The following is a 22,515-nucleotide window of genomic DNA, read 5'->3' as shown; positions in this document are numbered from 1 at the left end:
ATCCAGAGGTGAATGGATAAAGAGACTGTGGATGGGACTTCCCTGGTGGTGCAGCGGATAAGACTCTGCACTCCCAATGCAGGGGGCCTAGGTTCGATCCCTGGTCAGGGAACTGGATCCCACATGCATGCCGCAACTAAGAGTTCGCATGCCACAACTAAGGAACCCTGGAGCCGCAACTAAGGAGGAGCCCGTGAGCCCCAACTAGGGAGCCCGCCTGCCGCAACTAAGACCTGGCGCAACCAAACAAACAAGCAATAAATAAATAAATAAATAAATAAATAAATCTTTAAACGAGACTCTGGTATATTCACACCATGGAACGCCACTGAACAGTAAAAAAGCTATCGTGTAACTGATACCTGCTACAACATGGGTAAACCTCAAAGGAAAGAAGTCAGACACAAAAAAGCACATGCTGTATGATCCCACTCACATGAAAATCCAGGAGAGGCAAAACTAATCTATGATGCAAAAAAATGGGAAGGAGCATAAGGGAACTTCACGGGTGGACGGTAATGTTCCCTAGCACGTGTGGGGGAAAAGTGTACTGATGTCTGCAACTTTGAAACACATTTAAGAAAGATGGATGAAGGATGGGTAGATGGATAGGTACGTGATAAAGCCAATATAACTATGTTATTTATAGAATCTAGATAGTGGATATTTAGAGGCATTCACTATAAAAATCATTTTGACTTCTCTTCGTGTTTGAAATTTTTTGTAATAAAATGTTGGGAAAAATAAGAATGAAGCAGAAGTAGCGGTTGCCTGGGTTGCTCCTCCCAAGGCTTATGGCAAGTGCTTCACCCCCACCCTCGCCACCTTCCCCAGGCTCCCGTCTCGTGGCCTCACCATGGCGGTGATCTCATTGAAGGACTGGAGGTTCTCCACGATGCGGGACTTGTGCGCGGGCTCCACGCGAGCGAAGCAGCAGGCCGTGCGGCAGGCGCGGCGCTGCTGCTCGGGGCTGAGGTCATCGAATTCTCGGCCCGTGTAGGCCTTGCCCGCCACGTCCTCTGTGTCCTTGAGGATGCCAAGCCGGCGGCAGATGGCCACAGCCGTGCCTTTGTTGTCCCCCGTGATCATGACCACACGGATGCCCGCCTGGTGGCAGCGTGAGATGCAGGCAGCCACCTCGGGCCTCGGAGGGTCCAGCATGCCCACGCAGCCCACGAGAGTCAGGTCCGTCTGCAGGGAGGGGGCAGATGCGAGTGGGGCCTGGGCCCATCCTCAGCCCGCCACCTGCCCAGCGCCACAGGCGGACACATGGTCCCCAGCCCTGGGGCCCGGCGCCCACCTCGTACTGCACAAACTTGCTGCAGTCGTCTAGCTGCATGTCCTCCTTCCTCGGGGGCGCGTCCCGGGTGGCCAGTGCCAGGCACCGCAGTGTGTCCGAGCCGGAGCCCCAGTCCCGGATCTTGGCCAGAATCTGCTCCCTGGAGGTGGTGTTCAGGGATACCGTGCGGCTCCCCACGCGGACTGAGCTGCAGCGCTCGATCACACTCTCAGGTGCCCCCTGCCGTGTGGGGTAGGGGAGGAGACAGGTCCGTCAGTCAGGACCCCTTCCCTCCCTCCTGCCTAACAGAGGAAATTGAGGCCCAGATACGGGGAAAGGTCACCCAAGGGGACACACAGCAAGGCACAGACCAGAATCCATTCTTTGGAAGCTCAGGGAGGGAACCAATTAGGCCCCACTGTGAGAAAGCCCAGAGGGAAGGGGGCTCACACAGGGTGTGACACCGTGTGAAGCCCAGGCGGAGGCATCCTCCCCTCACCAACCTGCAGCTGAGAAGGCCTGCTGCAGCATTTTGGGGGATGGGGTGGGAATGGCAGCCCTCCTGCAGGCCCTGCCTCCCTGCCAGCCTGCTGCTACCGGGATCCTAGTTCTGTGGGGTGCTCGGCAGCGGGACCAGGAACAGAGCCCTGCTGAGGGTGTGTGCGGTGTGGCTCTGGGAAGGTGGTCTTGGGGGTGCCGGGCTACTCAGCGGCCTTGGGGTCTCAACCCAGATCTCGCCCGAGGCCTGGGAAGAACCTCTGAATCCTCCATCAGTGCCTCCTCCCCCTCCTCAAAGGGCACTCCAAATGCTAGGTTTTATTGGCAGCCCAAGCTCCCAGTACAGAAGCTTGTCATTTCCAAAGAGGTTAAAACCCTCCACTGCGCGTGAAGACGTGAACGGGGGTCTGGATGGGAACGTGGGTCTCGGTTTCCAAAACACAAAGCGCCGAAGTTGCATACCAACCACCTCAACACTCCCCATCAGAAGCAAAAGAGGCTCCAAGCCCTTCCAGCCTGACCTGCTGCTCGGACGGGGAGCCCGAGGCCCCCATGGGGGTACGGTGACCGCAAGGTCATGTGGCAAGGCAGTGCCTCTCAGCCCACAGCTGGGACCACAGGGCGGGGCAGGCCTCAGCATCTGGCCCTGGCTTTATCTGCCCCACATGTGGATCCCACTCCCAGTTCCCCATGGCAGGCTGACCACCCTTGTTATGGAGTCGTCGCTTTGACAGAGGGCCTCACACCTCCCTCCCCCAGTCTCCCAGCGCTGCAGGCTCTGGCTCTCCAGAGGCCCCAGGCTGGTCAGGCAGGCCCACCTTCACAAACATCTTGCTGCCCTGGGCCGCTGGGCCAGGGTGGGTGGGCGTGCAGTACACCGACATGGACTTGCGGTCTCGGGAGAACTCCAGGGTGAACTCCTTCCGCAACAGCTGCTTGATGGCCTGCAGGGCCCAGGTGGGTCAGGGCGTGAGGGGCGCAGCCAGCAACTCTGCTGCATCCTCGCCAGCTGCTCAGCCCCGTGAAGAGCCTCTTGCTCCCTGCACGATGCCGTCCACCCTCTTCTGACCCTGGCATTCAAGGCCTCTCTCCCCCTCTCCAGCCCCAGAAATGCCCCAAAGTTGCCATTTCCTGACCACGCTGTGTAACTCCCGACTCTGAGTCCTTGCCCACACTCAGCTTTTCCTCTCTTTTCCCCCTAGACCAGTCTCACTAGGGGTCTGAGGGCCCTCCTCCTCCCAGAAGCCTCCCACCACTTCATTCCCTTCCCTCCCTTCTCCAGATGCCCCAGAAGCCCCAGCCACGCGGCCTGTGGCCGAACCCTCAAGCTGCTCACCGCGTTGCAGGCCCCAGCTCGCTCCACCCGGGAGAGGGCCTGCAGGTCCGTGTCAAAAACATTCATCTTCTCTACGAGGCAAGTCAGGGCCGTCTCTGTGGCCTCTCCCACCTTCTCATACACGCCCTTCGCCTAGCGGGGGCCAGGTACAGGGAGTGAGGGGCAGGGCGGCCCCCAGCCTCACCTCCCACTCGCTCCCTGCCCTCTGGAGCTCCCTTTGCCAGAGTCACCTGTAACGTCCTTTGCGCCAGGCCTGTGGGTCCTTCCCAGCCCAGCTGACCTGACCCTCCCTCCTCCCTTCCCTCCTCCCCTGACATCAATGGCCATGCACCTTTCCTGTCCTCTGAATCGCTCTCTGCTCACACTTCTCAGCTTCCTTCACCAGATTCCTCTTTCTAAACCTGCTGTCTGGGCCCTGCTCCTTCCGTCCACCCCCCTCTCCCTGAGGCCTCATATTCCCCTGGCCTCTCCCATCCTTCATGGGCTCATGGCGGCCAGTGCCCACCCAGCCCACTGCAACCTCTCTCCTGAGCTCCAAGCCCACACATACAGCTGCTGCCTGTTGGACTTTGTTCCCTGGGGACCCTCAGGCTACCTCTCCCCTCCCTATTTTGCCACTCCCATGACAGTCCCAGCCAGGACAGCAACTACAAGCTACCCTGACCTCCTCCCTCTTTCACCTAACCAGTCACCAAGTCCCAGGATCTGGGCTCCAAACTCTCTCTCCAACCCATGCCTCCCCCCTCCCCCTGAAGCGCCAGCCAGGACTCAGCTGGCACCTCTCCGGCCTGGATGACCACAAGGGGCTCCTCGGCTCCGGTCTTGCCCAGTCTGTTCTGTCCTCCACACAGAAGCCTGGGTGATCTTCTGTGAATGCAGATCTGACCATATCACTCTCCTGCTCCAAACCCTTTGGTGTCTGTCTACTGCCCTCATCTGGGCATCAGACTGACTTGGCCAAGCGCCCCCACCCCAACAGGCAGGAGCGGCCTCCCACATGCTCCAGCCACAGGGAAGAGCATTCAATGCCCGTTTCTGGGCTGTGCCTTCTGCTTTAAACACTTCTTAGTCTTGTCCCCCAAACCTCTTCCCCCAGGCACCCCTGGCCCTTCTGCCCTTTACATTACAGTCCCCCACAGCCCAAGAGCCCCGAGCAGGGTTCCAGAGCCAGTCTGAGGAAGGAGGGGTGGCAGTGTGGAGTGGACAAAGGATGGCAGTGCTCCTGGGGTGTGGCACTCCAACGGGGCAGGACCTCCAATCCTGCGAGCTTTGATACTCTGGGAAAAAGGTCTGTTCTGAGCGCCTGGATACCAGGGAGGTCACGAAGGGGAGCGGGGGCCCACCTCGTTGTAGTCCAGCGCTGAGTCATTGCACAGGGCGCAGATGGTCGCCAGCTCCACCAGCGCGTCAAACTGCCCGCAGCACACAGGCCACCCCCCCAGCCGCCTGTGGAGCCAGAGCTGTCAGCACGGTGCCCTTGTCCCAGCCCCTGGGCAATGCCCAGCCTCTTGGCCCCCAAGAGGCCTCACCAATGACAGCTCTCAGAGCTGTCCTACATAGCTCCGCCCACCAGGAAACCCCGCCCACCTGAGCCCCCTCGCCGAGCACTCACACTTCGCCCTCCGGGGCATACGTGGTGCCCGAGATGGTGAACTCGTGCAAACTGCAGGTACCCGCTTCGGCCTCGGCTACCACGAACATCTGCGGAGCGCAGGGGCGTGCTCAGGCAGGCCCTCCTCCCTGGGCAGCCAGTCTGACTCAAGCCTGACCCCAGGGTGGTGTCCTGTGGGTCTCCAGAGGAGGTACCAGCCTTCCCTCCCCCAGGATCTTGGAGGTGAAGTGTAAGAGTACTGCGTCCAGGCTGAGGCCGGGCCTCTCTGCCCTGCCCAGCTGTGTCCAGTTCAGGCTTGTCCTTTGCTCTAGACCCACGAGAGATTTGTGGCAGATTCTTCAATGTTCTGGGGCAGCTGCCAGCTCGACAGAGCCCTGAGCTGGGACAGGAAGCCTGGGTCCTTGCCCATCTCACTATGTGACCCCTGGCGGAGCACCTAAGCCTCAGTTTCTCCGCTGGTAACGGGGAGAAAGTGAGATCAGAGTGCAGCTGCCCCTCCTTGCCCTTCAAGGGAATGAGTTCCTGACCTCCAAGGGAGGAAACCTACATAGCATCCTGAGGCACAGACCCCTGTCCCCAGAGAGTGAGCTCCTGCCCGCAGGGCCCAGCCCCTACCTGTGCCCCTGAGGGACAGGTGGCTCACCTCTCCCAGGGCAGCCCATGTCCTCATCTGTCAGCCAGCTCTGCCAGGGAGATAATGCTTGCTTCCTGGAAACTGCCTCACTGCACATTCCGAAGCCAATGGCCAGCCCAGCACCCAGCAGGTGCTCAATAAACATCCCTTCCATTGCACTTTCCTCCCTGCCCCTGGGGACAGCCCTCCAGCCAGCAGAGCCCCTGAGAAGTCAAGTTTCTTAGCCCATCATCCAGTATGTAAGGCCCCTACGACTTCCCTATACTGTGTTTTTCAAATCTTTATTTCAGAACCCCTAGTAGGACTGTTCAAATGAAGTCCTACTAGGGATTCTAGCAGGTCAGGGGCTGCAGGGCAGTAAAGCATGCTGGTGCCCCCAACCCCATGGCAGCCCCTGATGGGCTTCTGTGGGGGACTAAGGTCTCAGATATAGAGCCTGGGTTTCCCAGGCCCAGTGGGCAGATTATGGGAGCAGGGGTGGGAGAGGAGTGATTGGGGGACCTAGGGAGTGGGAAATCCGAAAGCTTCACCGTCATGCCACCCACTCCTCTACCCCAGGGGCCTGCTGGAGTCTCAGCCAGACTCCCTGATGCATGTGGGCAGCAGCCCAGGATCTGGGATCAAGTGCCAGGGAATGAATAATTCCTGCCTGGGCCCTTCCCAGGCCACTGGAGCTGGTGTATCTGGTGATAGGCGTTGACCACAGAGAGTCACGGTGGTGAAGGTTAGAACCTGGGTCCAGTCCCTGGTCCAGAAGACCCCACATGCCGCAGAGCAACTAAGCCTGTGCGCCACAACTACTGAGCCTGTGCTCTAGAGCCTGCAAGCCACAATTACTGAGCCCTCGTGCCACACTACTGAGCCCACGCGCCTAGAGCCCATGCTCTGCAACAACAGAAACCACAGCAATGAGAAGCCCATGCACCACAGCGAAGAGTAGCCCCCGCTCGCCACAACTAGAGAAAGCCCGCGTGCAACGAAGACCCAACACAGCCAAAAATAACTAAATAAATAAATTTCTAAAAAAAAAAAAAAAGAAAAAGAAGAAAAAAACGAACCTGGGTCTAGGCCCAGCTTGGATCAGATGCCCAGGCTGTACCTGACCCTCCCCTGTGTCCTTTATGGTTACCTGGCAGGGCTTGCACACCCAAACTTCAGATGGGGAAACTGAGGTTCACAGATGGGCAGTGGCCTGCCAGGACCCTACAGAGTGACCCATGGGTCCTAACGATGCATGTCCAGCCAGGCTTTGCTGCTCTGCCCCATGAGAACCTGGATCTGCTCCCCACCATGGGGCAGCACACAGGTTCTCTCCTCCACCTCTGGCCAAAAAGGAGTCAGGGAGTGGTCCAGAGACGGAGCCTAGCCTGCCAAACATCACACAGCAATACCCAACCTGGCTGCAGCCACTCACCCGGCAGACCGACATCTGATTGGTGGTGAGTGTGCCCGTCTTATCAGAGCAGATGACCGAGGTGCAGCCCAGGGTCTCCACGGAGGGCAGACTCCGCACGATGGCGTTCTTGCGGGCCATACGCCGTGTGCCCAGCGCCAAGCATGTAGTGATGACAGCCGGGAGGCCCTCAGGGATGGCGGCCACTGCCAGGGCCACGGCAATCTTGAAGTAGTAGACAGCACCTCGGAGCCAAGAGCCGCCGTGGGCCGGATCAGCAAAGTGACCAATGTTAATGACCCACACGGCCATGCAGATCACGGAGACGGCGCGGGACAGCTGCTGCCCAAACTCATCCAGCTTCTGCTGCAGGGGCGTCCGCTCTGGTGCCATGGCCGCCATCTGACTCCGGATCTTACCCAGCTCCGTGTGCAAGCCCGTGGCCACTGCCACACCCATCGCCTTGCCCGATGCGATGTTGGTGCCCTGGCCGAGGGAGGGATAAGGAAAGGGCTGGTGAGCACCCCAACTGGGGCCCAGAACCCCTGATCCCTTCAGGCTGGGGTTAGGGCTCTTATTCCCCTCCTTGGCTTTCTTCTTCTCCATACTTAGTGCTCTCAGAGGTATGCCACTATGTAGTCTTGAGCCATTACTGTCATCGCCATGAGAGTGTCAGCTCTACGAAAGCAGGGACTTGGTTCAGTGCCACATCCCCAGTGCCTAGTGTGGGGGGCCTGGCACAGAGGAGGCACCAGCTGATACTGACAGTATGATCAACCAGCACAGCACAGCACCAACCCGTCAAAATTCAGCTCATAAACGACCAATACAGCCACACAGGAGTGTGGCTAACTGTGACCTCAGGTAAACAGTCGATAAATATTTACTGAAGAATCCAGAAAATTTGAGCTGAAGTCCATCCATTCCCAAGGCCCCAGTAAGATCCCCAAGCCCCGGTGCAAGTGCCGGCCAGCCTTGAGCCTCTGTGTCCTCTGCTGTAAAACGGTCCAACAGAGGCCCGAGACACAGCTGCTCTGAGGAGGCTCATAACTCGGTCCCCTTCAGACAGGTGCACTATGCTGAGGCTGGAGAGAAGGTGGGTTCTGGTAGCCTCAGCGTCCCTTCTGCCCTGAGCCATGCAGCTCCTGCCCTCCCTTACAGGCCCCTCCACTAAGGAAATGACCCGCAGTTAGCCAGGGCACCCTCCTTAGAAAGCTTCTAGTGACAGCTTCTAATGCCTGAACATGCCCCTTGGTGTCCCCTCCCCACCCAAGGCAGCTTCCAGGCACCTAGGCAGGGTGCTCTCCTCAAGAAGAGCTGTGGGTGTATATCACTTTCTCCATTTCTGTTCACTTCTGGGGAGACTTTAATAACTTAGTGCCCAGGGCCACTGCCAATTGGCCTGACCCCTTCTTGTGGCCTCCGTGGGCAGCCTGTGAGCATCACTGGTTAAGTCCCTCTAAGGCCACAGGGGCTGATCCCTCCCACCAGAGAAGAACCCATCACTCTCCCTGAGAAGAGCTGGGCGGCTTGGAATCTTGCCTTGGGGATCAGTTTTCCTATCTGAGAAATGGACTGTTCTTGATATCCTTCACCATTTTGGCAACGTTTCTCCCTCTAGAGGATTCTGTTGAGGCAAGAGAGGCTCTGCCTCTCTCCAGTTTAAGGCAGGATAAGCCTAGCAGGTAGGAGGAAAAGCTCTGGAATCAGGAGTCTGAGTCCACATCCCAGCTCTGGCACTCGCTGGCTGTGTGACTTTGGGCAACTTACTTAACCTCTCTGTGCCTGCTTCCTTGCTGGAAAATGCAGACAAGAGTACTTATTTCAAAGGCGCTGTGAGGATTAAATAAACTAATACAGGTAAAGGGCTTAGAACAGGGCCAAGCACACAGCCTTAGGTAAACACAGCTATTATTATTACTGTAAGTTTGTACGTATTCTTAATAACAGATGAGGTTCTTTCCCACAGGGCTTCAGCTGATTAACCTAAATGTTATTATCTTCGTCATCACCGTCCAGGCAAAGGCCCCAGGATCCCAAGCACTTACAGAAAACAGCATGTTCTTCTTGTCCTGGTTCACAGCTCTGGGGTCTGGGATGGCATCCGTGTGCTTGGTCACAGACACAGATTCACCTGGATGCGGAATCAGAAATGAGAAGCCCCACGTGAAGGCACCTCTGTCCCCTGGCCTAGCCGCCCCTGGTTCCGGCCTCCAGGCCTCACCAGTCAGGATGGACTGGTCCACTCTCAGCGTGGTGGACTTGATCTCGATGAGACGGAGGTCGGCGGGCACTTTGTCTCCCACTGTGGAGGGAGAATAGCTTGGCTGAGGGTGGCTTTGGATGCCACCTCCTGGGAAAGCCAGGAGGGCTCCCAGAAACCAAGGCTGGGGCTGGGAGGCAGAGGCCTGAGCTGTCCCCGGCCTACTACAGTCCCCTTATCTGTCCGATGGGGTTTCGGCCAAAGAGCTTTAGAGGAATCCAATAGCTACCCCCTCTGCATATATAGTCAGAAAGAGAAGGATGGGCTCGTCCGCGTCACATAATGAAAGGAGGAGGCCCCCAACGCACCTGCCACTTCCACGATGTCTCCGGGGACGATGTCGCGGGCGCGGATCCGCTGCACGCCCTTGCGGCCCGAGCGGATCACCTTGCCCATCTCAGGCTCGTACTCCTTCAGGGCCTCAATGGCACTCCCAGCGTTGCACTCCTGCAGAGGCAGGAAGGCTGTCTGTCCCTGCTGGCCCCGGCAGGCCACCCCCTTGGAGTGACACCCTTAGGGCTTGGGATGGATCTGGAAGCAGAAGGACCTGCAGGATTTCCGGACCAAATGGAGGTCACGCCTAGCAGTTGGGAGACCCCAGGGCCCAGTCCCACCACCGAGCCTCCCACCTGCCACACGCCCACGATCGCATTGGCCACAAGGATCAGCATGATGACCAGGGGCTCCACGAAGGCAGTTGTGGTCTCCTCACCTTCCTCGAACCAGGCCAGGACCTGCCGGGATCAAAGCTGGTGAGTTCAGGCTAAGCCGTGGGCCAGGGTCTGCTCGCCATTTCCTTTGTATGCTGGGTCTCTGTCTGCTCCCGTTTTGGGGGAGATACCCCTGAGGAGCACCAGACCTAGAGAGGTCTGCTCTCAGAAGGCCCTGGCTTACGAAGTCCAGCCCCTGCAGGTAGTGACCACCAGAGCCCACGTCCCACCCCACCCACTTTCAGGGACGTGGGGCCGTTGTGTGACGGCCAGGAGGAGGCATCGCCACCTGCCTGGCGGTGGTTCTCGGAGCGGGTGTGGTGTGCCCAGACCAGGAGTGACGGCAGCATCACCTGGGAACTTGTTAGAAATGCGAATCCTTGGTGTCCATCCCAGACCTCCCAGGTCAGAGCCTCTGGGGTGGGGCCCAGCAGTCTGTGTTTTTAAGCAGCCCAGGTGACCCCGCTGCAGGCTCAGGTTCACGGTTCACAGACCAGAGGGCCACGGTTCCAGCCAGAGCCCAGGCCTGGAGGCGCGAGGCCTGGTTCAAGTCCGTTCCCACCTCTTGGCCCAGGTGGGCACTTGTCATCCTCTCCAGGCCTCAGTGTGTCCATCTGTTCCGTGGAGAGGGTACCAGAACCCTTCTGGCTCAGCGTTTTTGCGCACCTGCCTGGACAGACTTTTAATTTTAAGAGTCCTCCGTTTCCAAGGAACAGTGAGTGGCCAGGGGGGCCAGACACAGCTGGCTGGACCCCTCCTGGCTGGAGGGGCCTGGGGCAGGAGTCACATGCACCCCCGGGGCTCCATTCCCTGCATGACCGTTGGGTCTCTGCTGCTCAGCCACTGGTGTTCCCCTTCCCCACCGCTCCACTCTGGCCCCGCGGCCCTGCAGGTGCAGAAGGAGCCTGGGCAGGGCGGATGGGGGACAGCCACAAGGAGCAGCATCCACGAGGAGGCTGCAGGAGGTTAAGGTCTGAAGTCTGTCTGAGGAGCTCTGCAAGTCACAGAATGGGCTCACAGCCGGGGGGATTTCACCCCCCAGGGACATTTGGCAACATCTGTAGGCTTGATTGTTACAAGTGGGGAGTGCTACTGGCATCTGGTGGGCAGGGGCCAGGGATGCTGCTAAAAATTCTAAAGTGCACAGGACAGCTCCCACCACAAAGAATTATCTGGTCCAAGAAGTCAGCAGGGCTGATGCTGAGAAACCCTGTGCTAAGGCAAGGAGGGGCGGGGTCAGACCTGGGCTTCTGCAAGCTCACTCTGCCAGCCAGGGTACAGATGGGAGCCGCGAGTCCAGTGCGGGGGGCTGCGAGGGTTTGGGCAAGGGCAGGGGGCAGGTAGGGGCCCAGGGATGCCCACAGCTGAGAGGACAGCCCTGTGGCCCAGAGCCTGGGCCTCTGAGCACTGCCCTGACCTGGTCTCCCTCCCGGGTTGCCCGATGCCATGAAATGGGGGCCCTACTTACGAAGGAGACCAGGGCCGCCAGCAGCAGGATGCGCACCAGGAGGTCCTCAAACTGCTCCAGCACCAGCTCCCACAGGGACTTCCCTGGGGACAGGAGTGCCGCGTGAGGCCTGGGCCCCTGACCGACTGACCTGCTTCCATGCAGAGCTGGGGTGGCCTCAGGACCACCTGGCCCACTCCCTCCCTACCATTTGAAAAGGGAGAGCCCAGAGGCCCTGAAAGGCACAGATGGGCAATGCGGGGGGGTGGGGGGGGTGGGGGGGTGTTGCTCAGCAAGGCCCCACCCAGCCGGGGGTGGGGGGAGGACACGGCCTGACAGTGAACGGCCCACGATGGTGTCTGGTGACCTCATAGGCCGCCCTGGCTCAAGGCTCACCTTCCTCGGTCGGGAGCTCTGCAGGATCCAGGCAGCCACAGGAGCCATGGGGAGACAAGAAATGACTGGGTTATAGAGTGGAGTCTGAGCAGCCCCTCCCCATGTGCCCACCGGGACCTCCACGATGGGCAGGACACATCACCCCAGTTCTCTGAGATCACAGAACGGATGGTTTGAGCCCAGATGCTTCCACCCCCAACCCTCACCTCACTCTGGTTGAGGAAGGTCTGGTGTGGCCTGGCTCACCCTGGGACAAGACGGGAGCCAGGAGCGGCCTCCTAGACACTCCCCCATTGCACAGAGGGGTAACTGAGGCCTGGAGAAGAGACGGGACCCCTGAGGTCACATAGGGAGTTGGTAGTTCTCACAGCTCCCTGCACTCTGCTCTTTCTCAGATGCCCACCTGGTCCCGTTCAATGTCCCCCACCCATGGCAGGGTAGCCCTTCCCTCAAATTGAGAACATCGGCTCAGGCCACCTCTGACACACCTGCTTCTCCAGGACCACAGGGACAAGGCCCACAGCACTGCTGTCCCTCTGAGCCCCACCCCATCCCAGGCTCCCCCTGAGCACGACCCCAGCAGCCAGCATCCCGGGCACTGAGAAACCCACCACAGTTCAGTTCCTAGAGGCTGAGTCTCAGCTTGTCCCCTCCCAGGCCCTCCACTCCAGGCAAGCTCAGTGAGGACCCAGCCAGCATGCCCAGGCCCAGACCACAGAACATTTTGAAGAACCATGTTTCCAAACACCACCAGGACCTGCTGTCACTTTACGGGCTCCACTTTTATCTCCTGTTTCCCGAAGCACCTATGTTACAGGTGGAGCTGGCTGCCCCAGTACCTGAAGTCTTGGAATCTTCCCAACAGCCTAAAGGGGAGGCAGGTGGGAATTCCGACCCCGTTTCACAGGTGCAAGAGTGAGGTCCAGAGTGGATTCGTGGCTTGAACAAGGTCACACAGCCAGCAAGGGTATCTGTGGGTCTGTGGAAAGGGGCCCTGGACGGGCTTCTCCCTCCTCCTGCCGAGCTCGGGATCTGCCCACAGCTATCTGAGGCCCCTCCCAGATCAAGCCTAACTGAGCCTTGCCTCCTCTTGTCTACACCCCCAGCCCCACCCCGGGTCGCTTGGGAGCTTGTTAGCATGCAGAATCCGAGCCCCACCCCAGGCTGGCTCTCCCTCTCTCCTCCTCCCTGACATGGGTCCTTGCCTCTGTCCACCTGCTTTCGGCTCGAGCACCTGCCAGCATTTCTTCCCATGGGCACCTCTCCCCTGACCATCTGTTTCAAAGGTCTGGGGTCTGCACCTGGCAGCTGAACCATGGGGAGTAATAAGCAGCCCACTGGGTTGCAGGAATCCAGGAGGAAAACATGTAACCTAAAAATACACTTTCTAGCATTTTCTCCAAAGTCCTATTTTAGGCAATGGCTGACATTTTCCGTGGAAAATGTAATCTCCAGTGTCCTGCGTTGAGATTAAAATCAAACAGACTTTTTCCTTCTGATCTATTTAGCTGAGGCGAACAGGAAAGGCGGGGGGAGGGCCAGGCCTGGTTTCTGGGCCAATTCTCCAATGGAGCAGCGTCCTTTAGAGGTCATCTCAGCCATGCCCCAGCCTCATGGCACACATCAGTCTGCTTCTGCCATGCTCGACCCAGGAGATTCCTCAACCCCTCACCTCTGCAGGTGTCTTCAGGGTTCCTGACCTAAGGGAGAGGGTATCCGTTAAGTCTCACCTGAATCCCTCCTGCTGTCTCCCTGACCCCTCCCTCTATCTGGCATGTAGCCCCTTGACCACCATATTCCTCAGGGCTTTTTTTCTGGGTAAGAGTGAGGCCCGGGGTTGGGAATCATGTTATTGGACACACATACCAGCTCTAGTCCCCCTGCAAGCTGCCCTCTGCCTGCAGGTCTCACCAGTTCTCCTTTCTCTCCCCTTCCACCTGGATCTCCCCTTCTGCTGACCCACAGCTCGATCCAGGGTCCACTCTTGGTGGTGGTCATCATGCTGTTCCCCAAATACTTCTCATTCTCCCCACCTTGTGGGCACACAGTAGGACTGCACGTCCCAGCTTCCTGTGTGAGTTGCAAAAAGAAGGATGTATATTCGGGCTGGAATGTTGAACCGCTGGAGAAGGGCGCCGTCCGATGGAAATTTCTGTGATGATGGAAGAGTCCTATAGCCACACTGTCTGATACGGTAGCCACCAGCCGCATGTAGCAACTGAGCACTGGGAATGTAGCTAGTGTGACTAAGTAGCTACATTTTATTTATTTTTGCCACACCTTGAGGCTTGCAGGATCTTAGTTCTCTGACCAGGGATTGAACCCAGGCCCCCAGCAGCAGAAGCACGGGGTTCTAACCACTGGATGACCAGGGAATTCCCTACATTTTAAATTATACTTAATTTTTATTCATTTAAACTCAATCAGCCACACAAGGTTAGTGGCTGCCCTATTGGACAGCACAGTCTGGAGTTCTTTGACCCTCTGCTACAGCAACCAGCACCTGTGCAATGGTATCTGCTTTGTGAACCTGAGTCACAGAGTCGGGAGACACCGAGCCCCCAGATGGGCTGCACTAAGGTACATATATACAGTGTGAACAAGAAATGACCTGGATTGTTTCAAGCCACTGAGATCAGAGGGTTGTTACTGCAACATAACCTAGCCGATCCTGACCGATGCCCCCTTCTCCCCAGACCTAGCCTCTACCGCAAGGCTCCCCTTTCACCCCCTTCCGCTGCCCCTGGGGGAGGCTCAGCCAGCCATGAGGTCACCACAGATGCCCTGCCCATCCCTGAATGAGGGCCATCCCTGCTCATGTAATGCACATGCTTCCAGTCATGTCTGAGTAGCTGGCTCCCCGTGGGGCCCTGAGCCTCATTTGGAAGACGGAGTACCCACCCCCACCCAGAATGCTGCTGTGAGGATCAGCATTAGTATCATTAATATTAATAAGTCACATTTATTGAGCGCCTACTATATACCGAGCAGTGTGCCAGGTGCTTTACCTACTTCACCTCCGGAGATAAACGGGAGGGCATTGTGTGCCCAGCACGTGAGAAGGTGCTCCACAGACAGAATAATCACTTCCTCATGTGCATTACTCTCTTGTGATTCTCAAATAACCTGGGAAGGAGGATACAATTATCATTCCCATTTTACAGAGTAGAAGTACAGAGAGGTTGAGTGACTGGTTCATGGTCACACAGCTGGGAAGTGGCAGGGAAGCGTTTTGAGCTCAAATCCCTACTCTGGACCTCCTGCACTCATGCCTAGGCTGTCCTGCCTTCCCACCCCAGTGGTCCCCCTGTCTCCCCCCAGCCAAGGTCACCTGAAAGAACGTAATATCCCATGTCCTGATTGTTGGGCTGGATGCCCTCATCCCATCAATCGGTTCATCCTTCTTCTGTGACCCTAGAGCCATCAGCCCAATCATCCCGGCCCAAAGACTCTTCCTCACAAAACAGGTGGTGTTTTGGGGGTTTCTAGACCGTATCTGCTCAGGCCTGATCTGCTTCAAACTCCAATCCTGCCAAGACTCTGAACAACCCAGTTCTCCCCTCACATGAATTAGTTCCAGGGCCACGGTGGGGGATCCAGGGGCTAGGAGAGCACCTCCTCCCCTTCCTAGGCATCCCTGGAAGATGCTGGTTCCCCCTTGCCATCTCCAGGCTGCATGTGGTGGGGCTGAGCCAGTTCCCCCTTGAAATGATGGCATTGGGCCCTCAGCAGCACCAGATGCCCCATTTGTTAAGTGAAGAGAATGCCCTGGCCCTGCCCACCTCTTGGTGCCATCTGCCAGGCTGCACGGGCCAAGTCAGTAACAGGAGGTGCTGCCCCTCCCAGACCCCAGCTGGGCCAGCCTGGGGGCATATGAGCCCCCACTATTCTTGTCTGGACCTCTCACATGGTGGCTTCTCCTGGCCGAACCCTGCTCTGGGTCACTGTTGCCAGACTGAACCAGCCCATGTCCACAGATGCCCGATGTGGAGCTGGCCTGGAAGGGCCTGGGATGTGATTAGAGAAACTCTGCAGCTTAGAGCAGAGAGCCTGGTCCAGAGGGCTGGAGTTCAAATCCTATATCTTGGTAGTTCTGTGGCCACAGGCAAGTCACTTTAACCCTGGCTGTGCTTCAGTTTCTGCATCTGGAAAATGGGGATGATAATAGTAACTACCTCATAAGGTTGCTGTGAAGATGAAATGATGTAATACGTATGAAGAACTTAGACTAATGCATAGCATATGGTGAATGCTCAGTAAACATCAGCCATAACAACAGTTAAGAGGATGGAAGCTCCAGTGTCCCTAGCACCTGGGACAGCGCCTGGCACACAGTAGGTGCTCAATAAAACTCTGTGAATGAATGAATGACCCTGCCCCGCTCACAGACCTTCAGTGGCTCTCCTGGACCTACAGGATAAAGACCAACCTTAACAGGGCCTTCAAGGTCTTCCTGGATTTGCCCCAACCCACCCTTCCAGAATCACTCTCATATCTTAGACATCCGTCCCTCCCTCTGTCAGCCAAGTGAGATGCCTCAGGATTGCTACCACGTCCCCTGGTTTTGCTAAAGCTTTCCCCCCTCCAAGATTTTGTTTCGCCATTTTTTCTGTGCAGGGTACCTCCCCATTTCCTCATCTGAATCTCCGGGAAGGCTTCCCAGAAAAGCTCTGCTCTCAAGGGTCATCAATGTTGCCTTCTGCTTCCCGCCCCGGAGCACCCCCAGGGCAGGCAGGGGCTGAGTCATCCCTGGGTCCACACAGAGCCTCACTGAATTGTTTATTCGGTTGCCCCATGGTTCAGCCCTGGACCCTGGGCTCACAGCCCAGAGCCCAGGAGAAGGGGGGTGCGGGGCCAGGGCTGCCCCCAGGCTCTACACACCACCTGCTCCCCTAATCCCCCCTTGACTCCTTCCTTTTCACAACAATGGAAACTGGTATTTCGGCTTCTAAGTGTTGGTTCCAGTTGGGAGAGGCGAGTGCTCACCAAGGTCTTCCTCAAAGGTAAATTTACAGAGCAATTAAATCCTCACTCACAAAGTCAGGGAGAGACCTTGGCTGGCAGACGCCATCCCGCCCACCTGGCCTGCCATGGTCTCCAGGCCCCACCTGGAGTGGATAACCTCTGCCCTGGTGCAGCCTTACTGGCTGACCAGGCCTGGAGGCAAAGTGTTTGCTGGGCGTCCTCGGTGCTGTGAGCAGACCCAGCCCCGCCTCAGGGAGCTCCTGGTGCAAGGGCTTGGGGTTCTGCAGGGGCAGGGCTGGTGCTGTTCCTGAGAGGGGGTACTAAGGCTGCCCAACAAGGGTGTGAGAACTGGGATGAAGCCTGAAATACCCGCCTCAGATCCGAGGCAGTTCACATCTGCAAGGCCCTTGGGGGATCTCAGGGGCCTGTCTCTGCCCTACTGACAACACTGCGGCCAAGGAAGCGGGTACCTGGGCTGAGGGCAGGAGATAAGATCACAGCAGAGACCCCACCGGCAGGAATCTAAATCCAGACTATCCCTCCCACCTGGCACCCCGGAGCTCTGGTACCCACTGTACAGATGGGCAGGCTGAGGCCCAGGAAGGCAGGCTCCAGCCCCTGTCACAGCCCCTCCCCCAGCTCCCCTAAACAGAGACACTGCCCCTCCCCCCGCAGAGACTTCCTGGGACCTCGCCTGACTCCCACATCAGTGGGCTCTGGGGTGGGGGTGGCTTAGGTGTTGGCCCGCCCGTTTGGGGGGACACCCCCAACCCAGTCCTGCCTCCTGCCTAGGCTCACGTCCAGCAGGGGTGATAGGCAGCCCATCCACGGACATGAGGAGATCAGATGGCTCCTGCATATATGAAAAAATGCCCAACATGACTGGCAAACAGAGAAATGCAAAGTAAGACTATGAGAGGCCACTCTTCTATGAGATTGGCATCCAACAACACACTGTGCTGGTGAGGTGGTAGGGAAATGGTAGGTGAGGTGGTAGGTCAACTGGTGCAACTTTATGGAGAACAATTTAGCAACAGCGGTCAAAATTTAAAATACACACGCCCTTTGACCCAGCAATTCCCCCTCTAGGAATTTATCCTTTGGAGATAGTCACAGTGTGTGAAATGACATGGGGACAAGGATGTGCCTTATAACGTGTGTGTGATAACAGAGGCTTCAAACAACCCCAGAGCCCATCAAAAGCTCGGGTGAAGAAGTGCTGGAACACCCACATGATGAAACTCTGAGTGGCCGCTAGGAAGCCCAAGGATGCTCCACGTGGAACCACCTGCAAGAGTGACTCGGTCGCGTGGAAATCAGGGGCAAAACAGCCCTCAAAATCCACTTCCTTTCATGTAAAAAAGATCATCGATCACAGACCCAGAAGTGTGTGTGCACAGAATATCTTGGGAAGGAGACACTGGGGTGGCTGGGAATGGGTGATTGGGGACAGGGCTGGGGAGAATTTACTATATACCTTTTGTACATTTTGAATGTGGTACGGTGTGCACATTTTTATTCAAAAAAATAAGTTGAAGGGATGTAGAAAAGGCCCCTCCAAGAAAGCTGAGTCCTGGGCACCGCTGGGGTCTGCAGAGAAAGGCGGCTCACAAGAGGCCAGGAGACTCCCACTTTCTGCCCTGTTGGGGCCTCAGAGGACATGGCTACTTGCTGGGGTTGGGATAGATGCGGGGGAGGGAGGTGCGACTCCCAGTACACTCACTGACTGAGGCCCCTCCCCCAGCTATGAGGAGCAGGGAGGGAGGATCCCCGGCCCCTGCTTCCCCTCTTCCTGTGCTGGCAGAAATTGTGAACTTCAAGACTTAAGCAAATGACTTCCTTGTGGTTTCCAGCCTAACGACCTTGCAGGTGCATAGACTCCTGGGGTGGGGGAGGACACTAGTCCCTGGGGTGTTCCCTCCACCTGCAGGTCCCGCCCCCTCCACCCCATTTCTGGCCCAGAGCCAGGCCCAGCTCCTTCTGCCACAAGAAGGGATGGCCTGGTGTACACAAACACTCACAAATGTCTGACATGGGTCCTATCGTAGCCTCACTTATGATGAGCAAATAGAGGCACTGAGAGGCAAAGCAGTTATATCCAGGATTGCACAGCTATGAACGGGCAGAGCTAGGGCTCAAAACCCTGTCAGCCTCACCCCAGAGGCTGCGTGGGTAGAGACCGCGGAACACCCACGCCTCCTCCTCAGGCCGGGGCTCTGCTGGGGGAGCATGAGGCAGGAAGGGGCAGCCGGCTCCCTTCTCCTCACCTGATGACTTCCAGAGCTCTGGAATGCTTCCCGAGGAAAAAACCCTTGGGGGCCCCGCGGGGGCCGGGGGCAAGGCTGTACTAGCTCCTGTCTAGCTGACCCCAGCTCCTAGCACAGGCCCCAACACCAGGGTCCCAGAGTCTGCAGAACCGATGACCCCCTTGAACAGACAGGGGAACCGAGGCCCAGAGAGGGGCAGGCACCCAGTACCAGCTCTACCACTTACTGTGTGACCTTGGGTAAGCTGTCTAACCTCCTGGTGCCTCAGTTACCTCCTCTGTAAAATGGGGATGACAACAGTTGTTTTCATAGAGTTGTTTTGGGGAAGGAATGAGACAAGGGATGAAAAGTGCTATAAGACCAATGCCTGGCACGTAGTATCAATAGGTAGTCAGCGAACATGAGCTTTCATTTTTACTACCATCGAAGCACAGAGGAACCAGAGGAGCCCAGGAATAGCCCCCTAACTTGTCCTACCACCCTCCCCAAAATGCACATCCACCTCTCTGTACCTACGCACTGCACCAACATCCTTACTCATCACCCCACACAGATGCTCAGCCACCAGGGCACCCCCAAATCCTCTCACCTAGACAAAACAACATGGGGGGAGCTAGAGCCTCCCTCCTTCCCAGCCAGCTTCCCCTCCTCATGAAGACATGGGGGCCAGAAAGGAGAAGGGTGTTGGCCAGAGTAACACAGGGCAACATCTGTGTGATTCTGGAGGCAGAACCAAGGGCTGGATCTCCAGCTTCCCTTGGGAATCAGGACTCCCAAGCTGGAGGCCACAGCAGCACAGAGGAGGCGGTGGAACCCCAGGCCTGCTGCCCCGACCCCCAGCCCCACCCATGGGCTGGGGGACCAGCCCTGATGCCCTGCGCTCCTGCAGCGAGGACACCCTCCCTGCCAAGTCACTAGTAGGGGATATTAAATAATATTTATCTCCCTAGTTCCGCCCACAGCTCAACTAAATATAGCAACTAATTTTTTCGAAAAAGGATTTCTGCTCCAGAAAGATAATATTTATATAAGAGGTGGTTGTCATAAACCAATACAAAACCCAAAGCTCCCTTTCTGACAGCTCTTCGTAATTTTCAAGCCAGCCCTGAGCAGTGAGACACACAGGCCAGAGAACCTTCCTTCTGGCTGGCGGGGAACCCTGAAAGGGTGAGGCCCCAAGTTCTGAAAGGGTGTGGGTCCAGGCTGCACTCTGGGGATGGAGGCGACATTTCTCTCTGGACCCCTAACACTCTGCCCCGTGCCCTGGGGGTGGACCAAAGGGGTGGCAAATCCTGCCTGCAAGCGACCTGGGGAGGGACCTCTACATCTTCTACCATCTCTGGGTCATATCTGGACACTACTGGCACTTGCCGTGCTTTTTGGCAGGTGGAGAATCCCACACTCCTTTGGACATGAGGAAGAACGATACCTTTCCCTCTCAAACAGCAACAGCATGAAGGCTCCCTCCTTGCCCAGAGATGGGCAGGCGTGGCTCCAGGTCACCCAGGAAGGAAAGGCCTCCCCAGGCAACTCCCTGAGTGAGGCCTTGAACCTGCCACCCCCAAGGAGGTGGGTCTCCCGCCTCAGCAGTTCAAAGCCCCCACCGACTCCGCCAGCCACATCCGCCTGGGGTTGCAGAAAGAGGAAGACCTGGGGGTGGGGTCACCAAGTCTGCCAGCTGACAAGCTGCACCTTCTGGGCGTTTTACTGAGCCCTCGGGGGAGACCCTCGGGGTCAGCTAGGAGGCTGGGCCTCAGAGTCCCCGGCTGGTCCCTCGCCGGCCGACCCCGGTGTGTGCACCTGCACGACTCCGGCGGACTGCGGCGGCGCGGGGATGCAGCGCTGAGCGCCGATGGGGGTGGGCGAGGGCCTGCAGGAGTGGACTGGGACGCGGGTAGAGGTGGGAAGCCTGGAAGGGCCGCACGGGTCCCTGGGCCCGGAGGGAGGAGAGCGGGGCAGGGGAGCCAGGCGTCCGGTCTCCGAACCCGGAACCCGCACCCCCACTTCCCCTGCGAAGGTACCGCGCAGCCCCGCCGGGAGCCCCAAGGGCATCTGCAGAGGTTTCCTGAGCCCTCACTTCCTGCCTGCCCGCCCGCCCGCGGGGGCCGATGGCTGGGAGGGGAGTGGACCTCTCCGCAGCCGCGGTGCCGGGGGCGATACGGAGACCGCGGCGCACGCGGCCCCGGCTGCCCCCGCGTGGCCCGCGCTCTCACCGTTAGGGCCGTAGCGCTCCCGCGCGCCGGTCACCTGCTCCGGGCTCAGGCCGCCCTCGGCAGTCACTGAGAAGCGGCGCAGCACGTCGGCGGCCGGGAGCAGGTGCGCCTCCGCCTCCTCCATGCCGCCCCCACGGCAGTCTGCGCCGTCGGCACAGTCGGGGCCGCCTCTCTGCAGGGTTACTGCGCGGGGCGCGGGGGGCTCGGGCCCCGATGGGCGCCGCGCGAGGCCAGGACCGCGTTGGGACCTTCCCCGACGGCAGTGGCGGCGGCGGCCGCGGCCCGCGCCAGAATGCTGCGCCCCGGGCTCCCTCCCAGGGGCGGGGCGGCCTGGGGCCCGCCCCCGCACTCACACCCCTTCCGGCCGCCCTCGGAGCCCTCCGCCCCGCCCCCGCAGGACCCCGAGGCGCGGAGGCTTAGCTGCCCGCCCATTCTGCAGAAGCGGGAACTGAGGCCGCCCACGCGGAACGCGCTGAGCTTGGGGGGGCCGAGGGAGCGTGGTCCGGAAGGGCCTCGACCACTGTCCACAGAGCTGGAAGGGGGAGGCAGGTCAGAGAACTGGGGAGGGCTGCTGAGCACGTGTCTCCGAGATGCCTTCTTTTGAGCCCTCTTGGGTCCTGGGAGGTTGCAAAACGGGGATGTCCATAGAGGGGCTTCCTACCCCCTACTCGAATTCTGCAAAGTATGACCCTGGGTCTAGAGGGAACCCAAAAGCCTGTGAATAAGCAAGACTCCTCTGGAGATTACTTGATGTTTTCTTCTTTTGATGTTTATGCTTGCTTTATTGTTTTCCTAAAGTCCAGCGATGAGTGGTTATTCCTCACACAATCAGAACCTCTAACAATGACCCAGTATATAAGAAAGTAAACCAGTCTTGCTACCTTAGACTCACACCTTCACCCCAGCAGGAAATGTAACTGCCAGGTGGGATGAGGGTTCCCTGGAGAAGTCTGAGGGTGTGGGGGGGAGGCCTCTGACCAGGCCCCCAGGGAGAGTGACCCTGGCGCAGGGCAGGGGAGGGAAGAGAAACCCCTACTCCGGTGCTCCCTGAGCTCCAGTCTGTCCAGGGGTACCAGGAGGAGGGCTGCAGGTCAGGGAAGCAAACTGTGGGAAGGCAGAAACCACTCACCGCGCCAAAGGGAAGAGCAAAAAAGAGCAATCTGCTTGCGCCCCTCCAGCTTGAGAGACCCAGCCAGTCTCACCCCGCCCACCATCATACCCCTACCGGTGGCCTCTGCTGCCCAGAGCTCTGGGATCCACCTTGGTGGCACAAGGTCAGAGAGTCCAGGACTGAGCCCACTCAGCCGGCTGTTCAAACCCCAAACCCTATAGTGCCTCTGCAAACAGAAAGCCTTCCGGGAGACTGCAACTGCACACACACAAGCCCCAGCTTCCAGCCTGGCCCCCCCCCCCCCGCTGACCCCTACCCAGTGTCCCCCCAGTTCCTGATCTCTTCCTCCCAGGATGGGGCCATAGTCCTGCTCCTCTCTCTCCCCTTTGCC

General features: G+C 58.2%; 1 protein-coding gene across 9 annotated transcripts in view; it reads right to left on the bottom strand.

Moving 5' to 3' along the window:
• ATP2A3 (ATPase sarcoplasmic/endoplasmic reticulum Ca2+ transporting 3) overlaps positions 1-21,301 on the bottom strand; it is a 38,572-nt gene extending 17,271 nt beyond the window's left edge. For 4 of the 9 annotated variants that reach the window (XM_029213352.1, XM_029213345.1, XM_029213346.1 and 1 more), the window contains exons 1-14: positions 21,014-21,301; positions 11,569-11,586; positions 11,194-11,276; positions 9,645-9,749; positions 9,324-9,462; positions 8,977-9,057; positions 8,801-8,886; positions 6,774-7,238; positions 4,726-4,814; positions 4,457-4,559; positions 3,114-3,245; positions 2,596-2,721; positions 1,301-1,519; positions 856-1,191 (exon numbers count right to left, since the gene is read on the bottom strand). In XM_029213352.1, the coding sequence (XP_029069185.1) occupies positions 856-1,191; positions 1,301-1,519; positions 2,596-2,721; positions 3,114-3,245; positions 4,457-4,559; positions 4,726-4,814; positions 6,774-7,238; positions 8,801-8,886; positions 8,977-9,057; positions 9,324-9,462; positions 9,645-9,749; positions 11,194-11,276; positions 11,569-11,586; positions 21,014-21,137 (2,106 nt within the window). In that variant the 5' untranslated portion in view covers positions 21,138-21,301. Of the gene's footprint in view, positions 1-855; positions 1,192-1,300; positions 1,520-2,595; positions 2,722-3,113; positions 3,246-4,456; positions 4,560-4,725; positions 4,815-6,773; positions 7,239-8,800; positions 8,887-8,976; positions 9,058-9,323; positions 9,463-9,644; positions 9,750-10,287; positions 11,277-11,568; positions 11,587-11,774; positions 17,143-20,929 lie in introns of those variants that run through there. The other 5 variants (XR_003792100.1, XM_029213351.1, XM_029213348.1 and 2 more) reach the window with 5 other exon arrangements.
• Positions 21,302-22,515: the final 1,214 nt, after the last annotated feature.

Source organism: Monodon monoceros, unplaced genomic scaffold, assembly GCF_005190385.1.
Source record: "Monodon monoceros isolate NGI ecotype Baffin Bay Population unplaced genomic scaffold, NGI_Narwhal_1 Super_Scaffold_9, whole genome shotgun sequence".
NCBI classification, from domain to species: Eukaryota; Metazoa; Chordata; class Mammalia; order Artiodactyla; family Monodontidae; genus Monodon; species Monodon monoceros.
The sequence above is the reverse complement of the archived record's forward strand: the minus strand, read 5'-3'. Positions and strand labels throughout refer to the sequence as shown.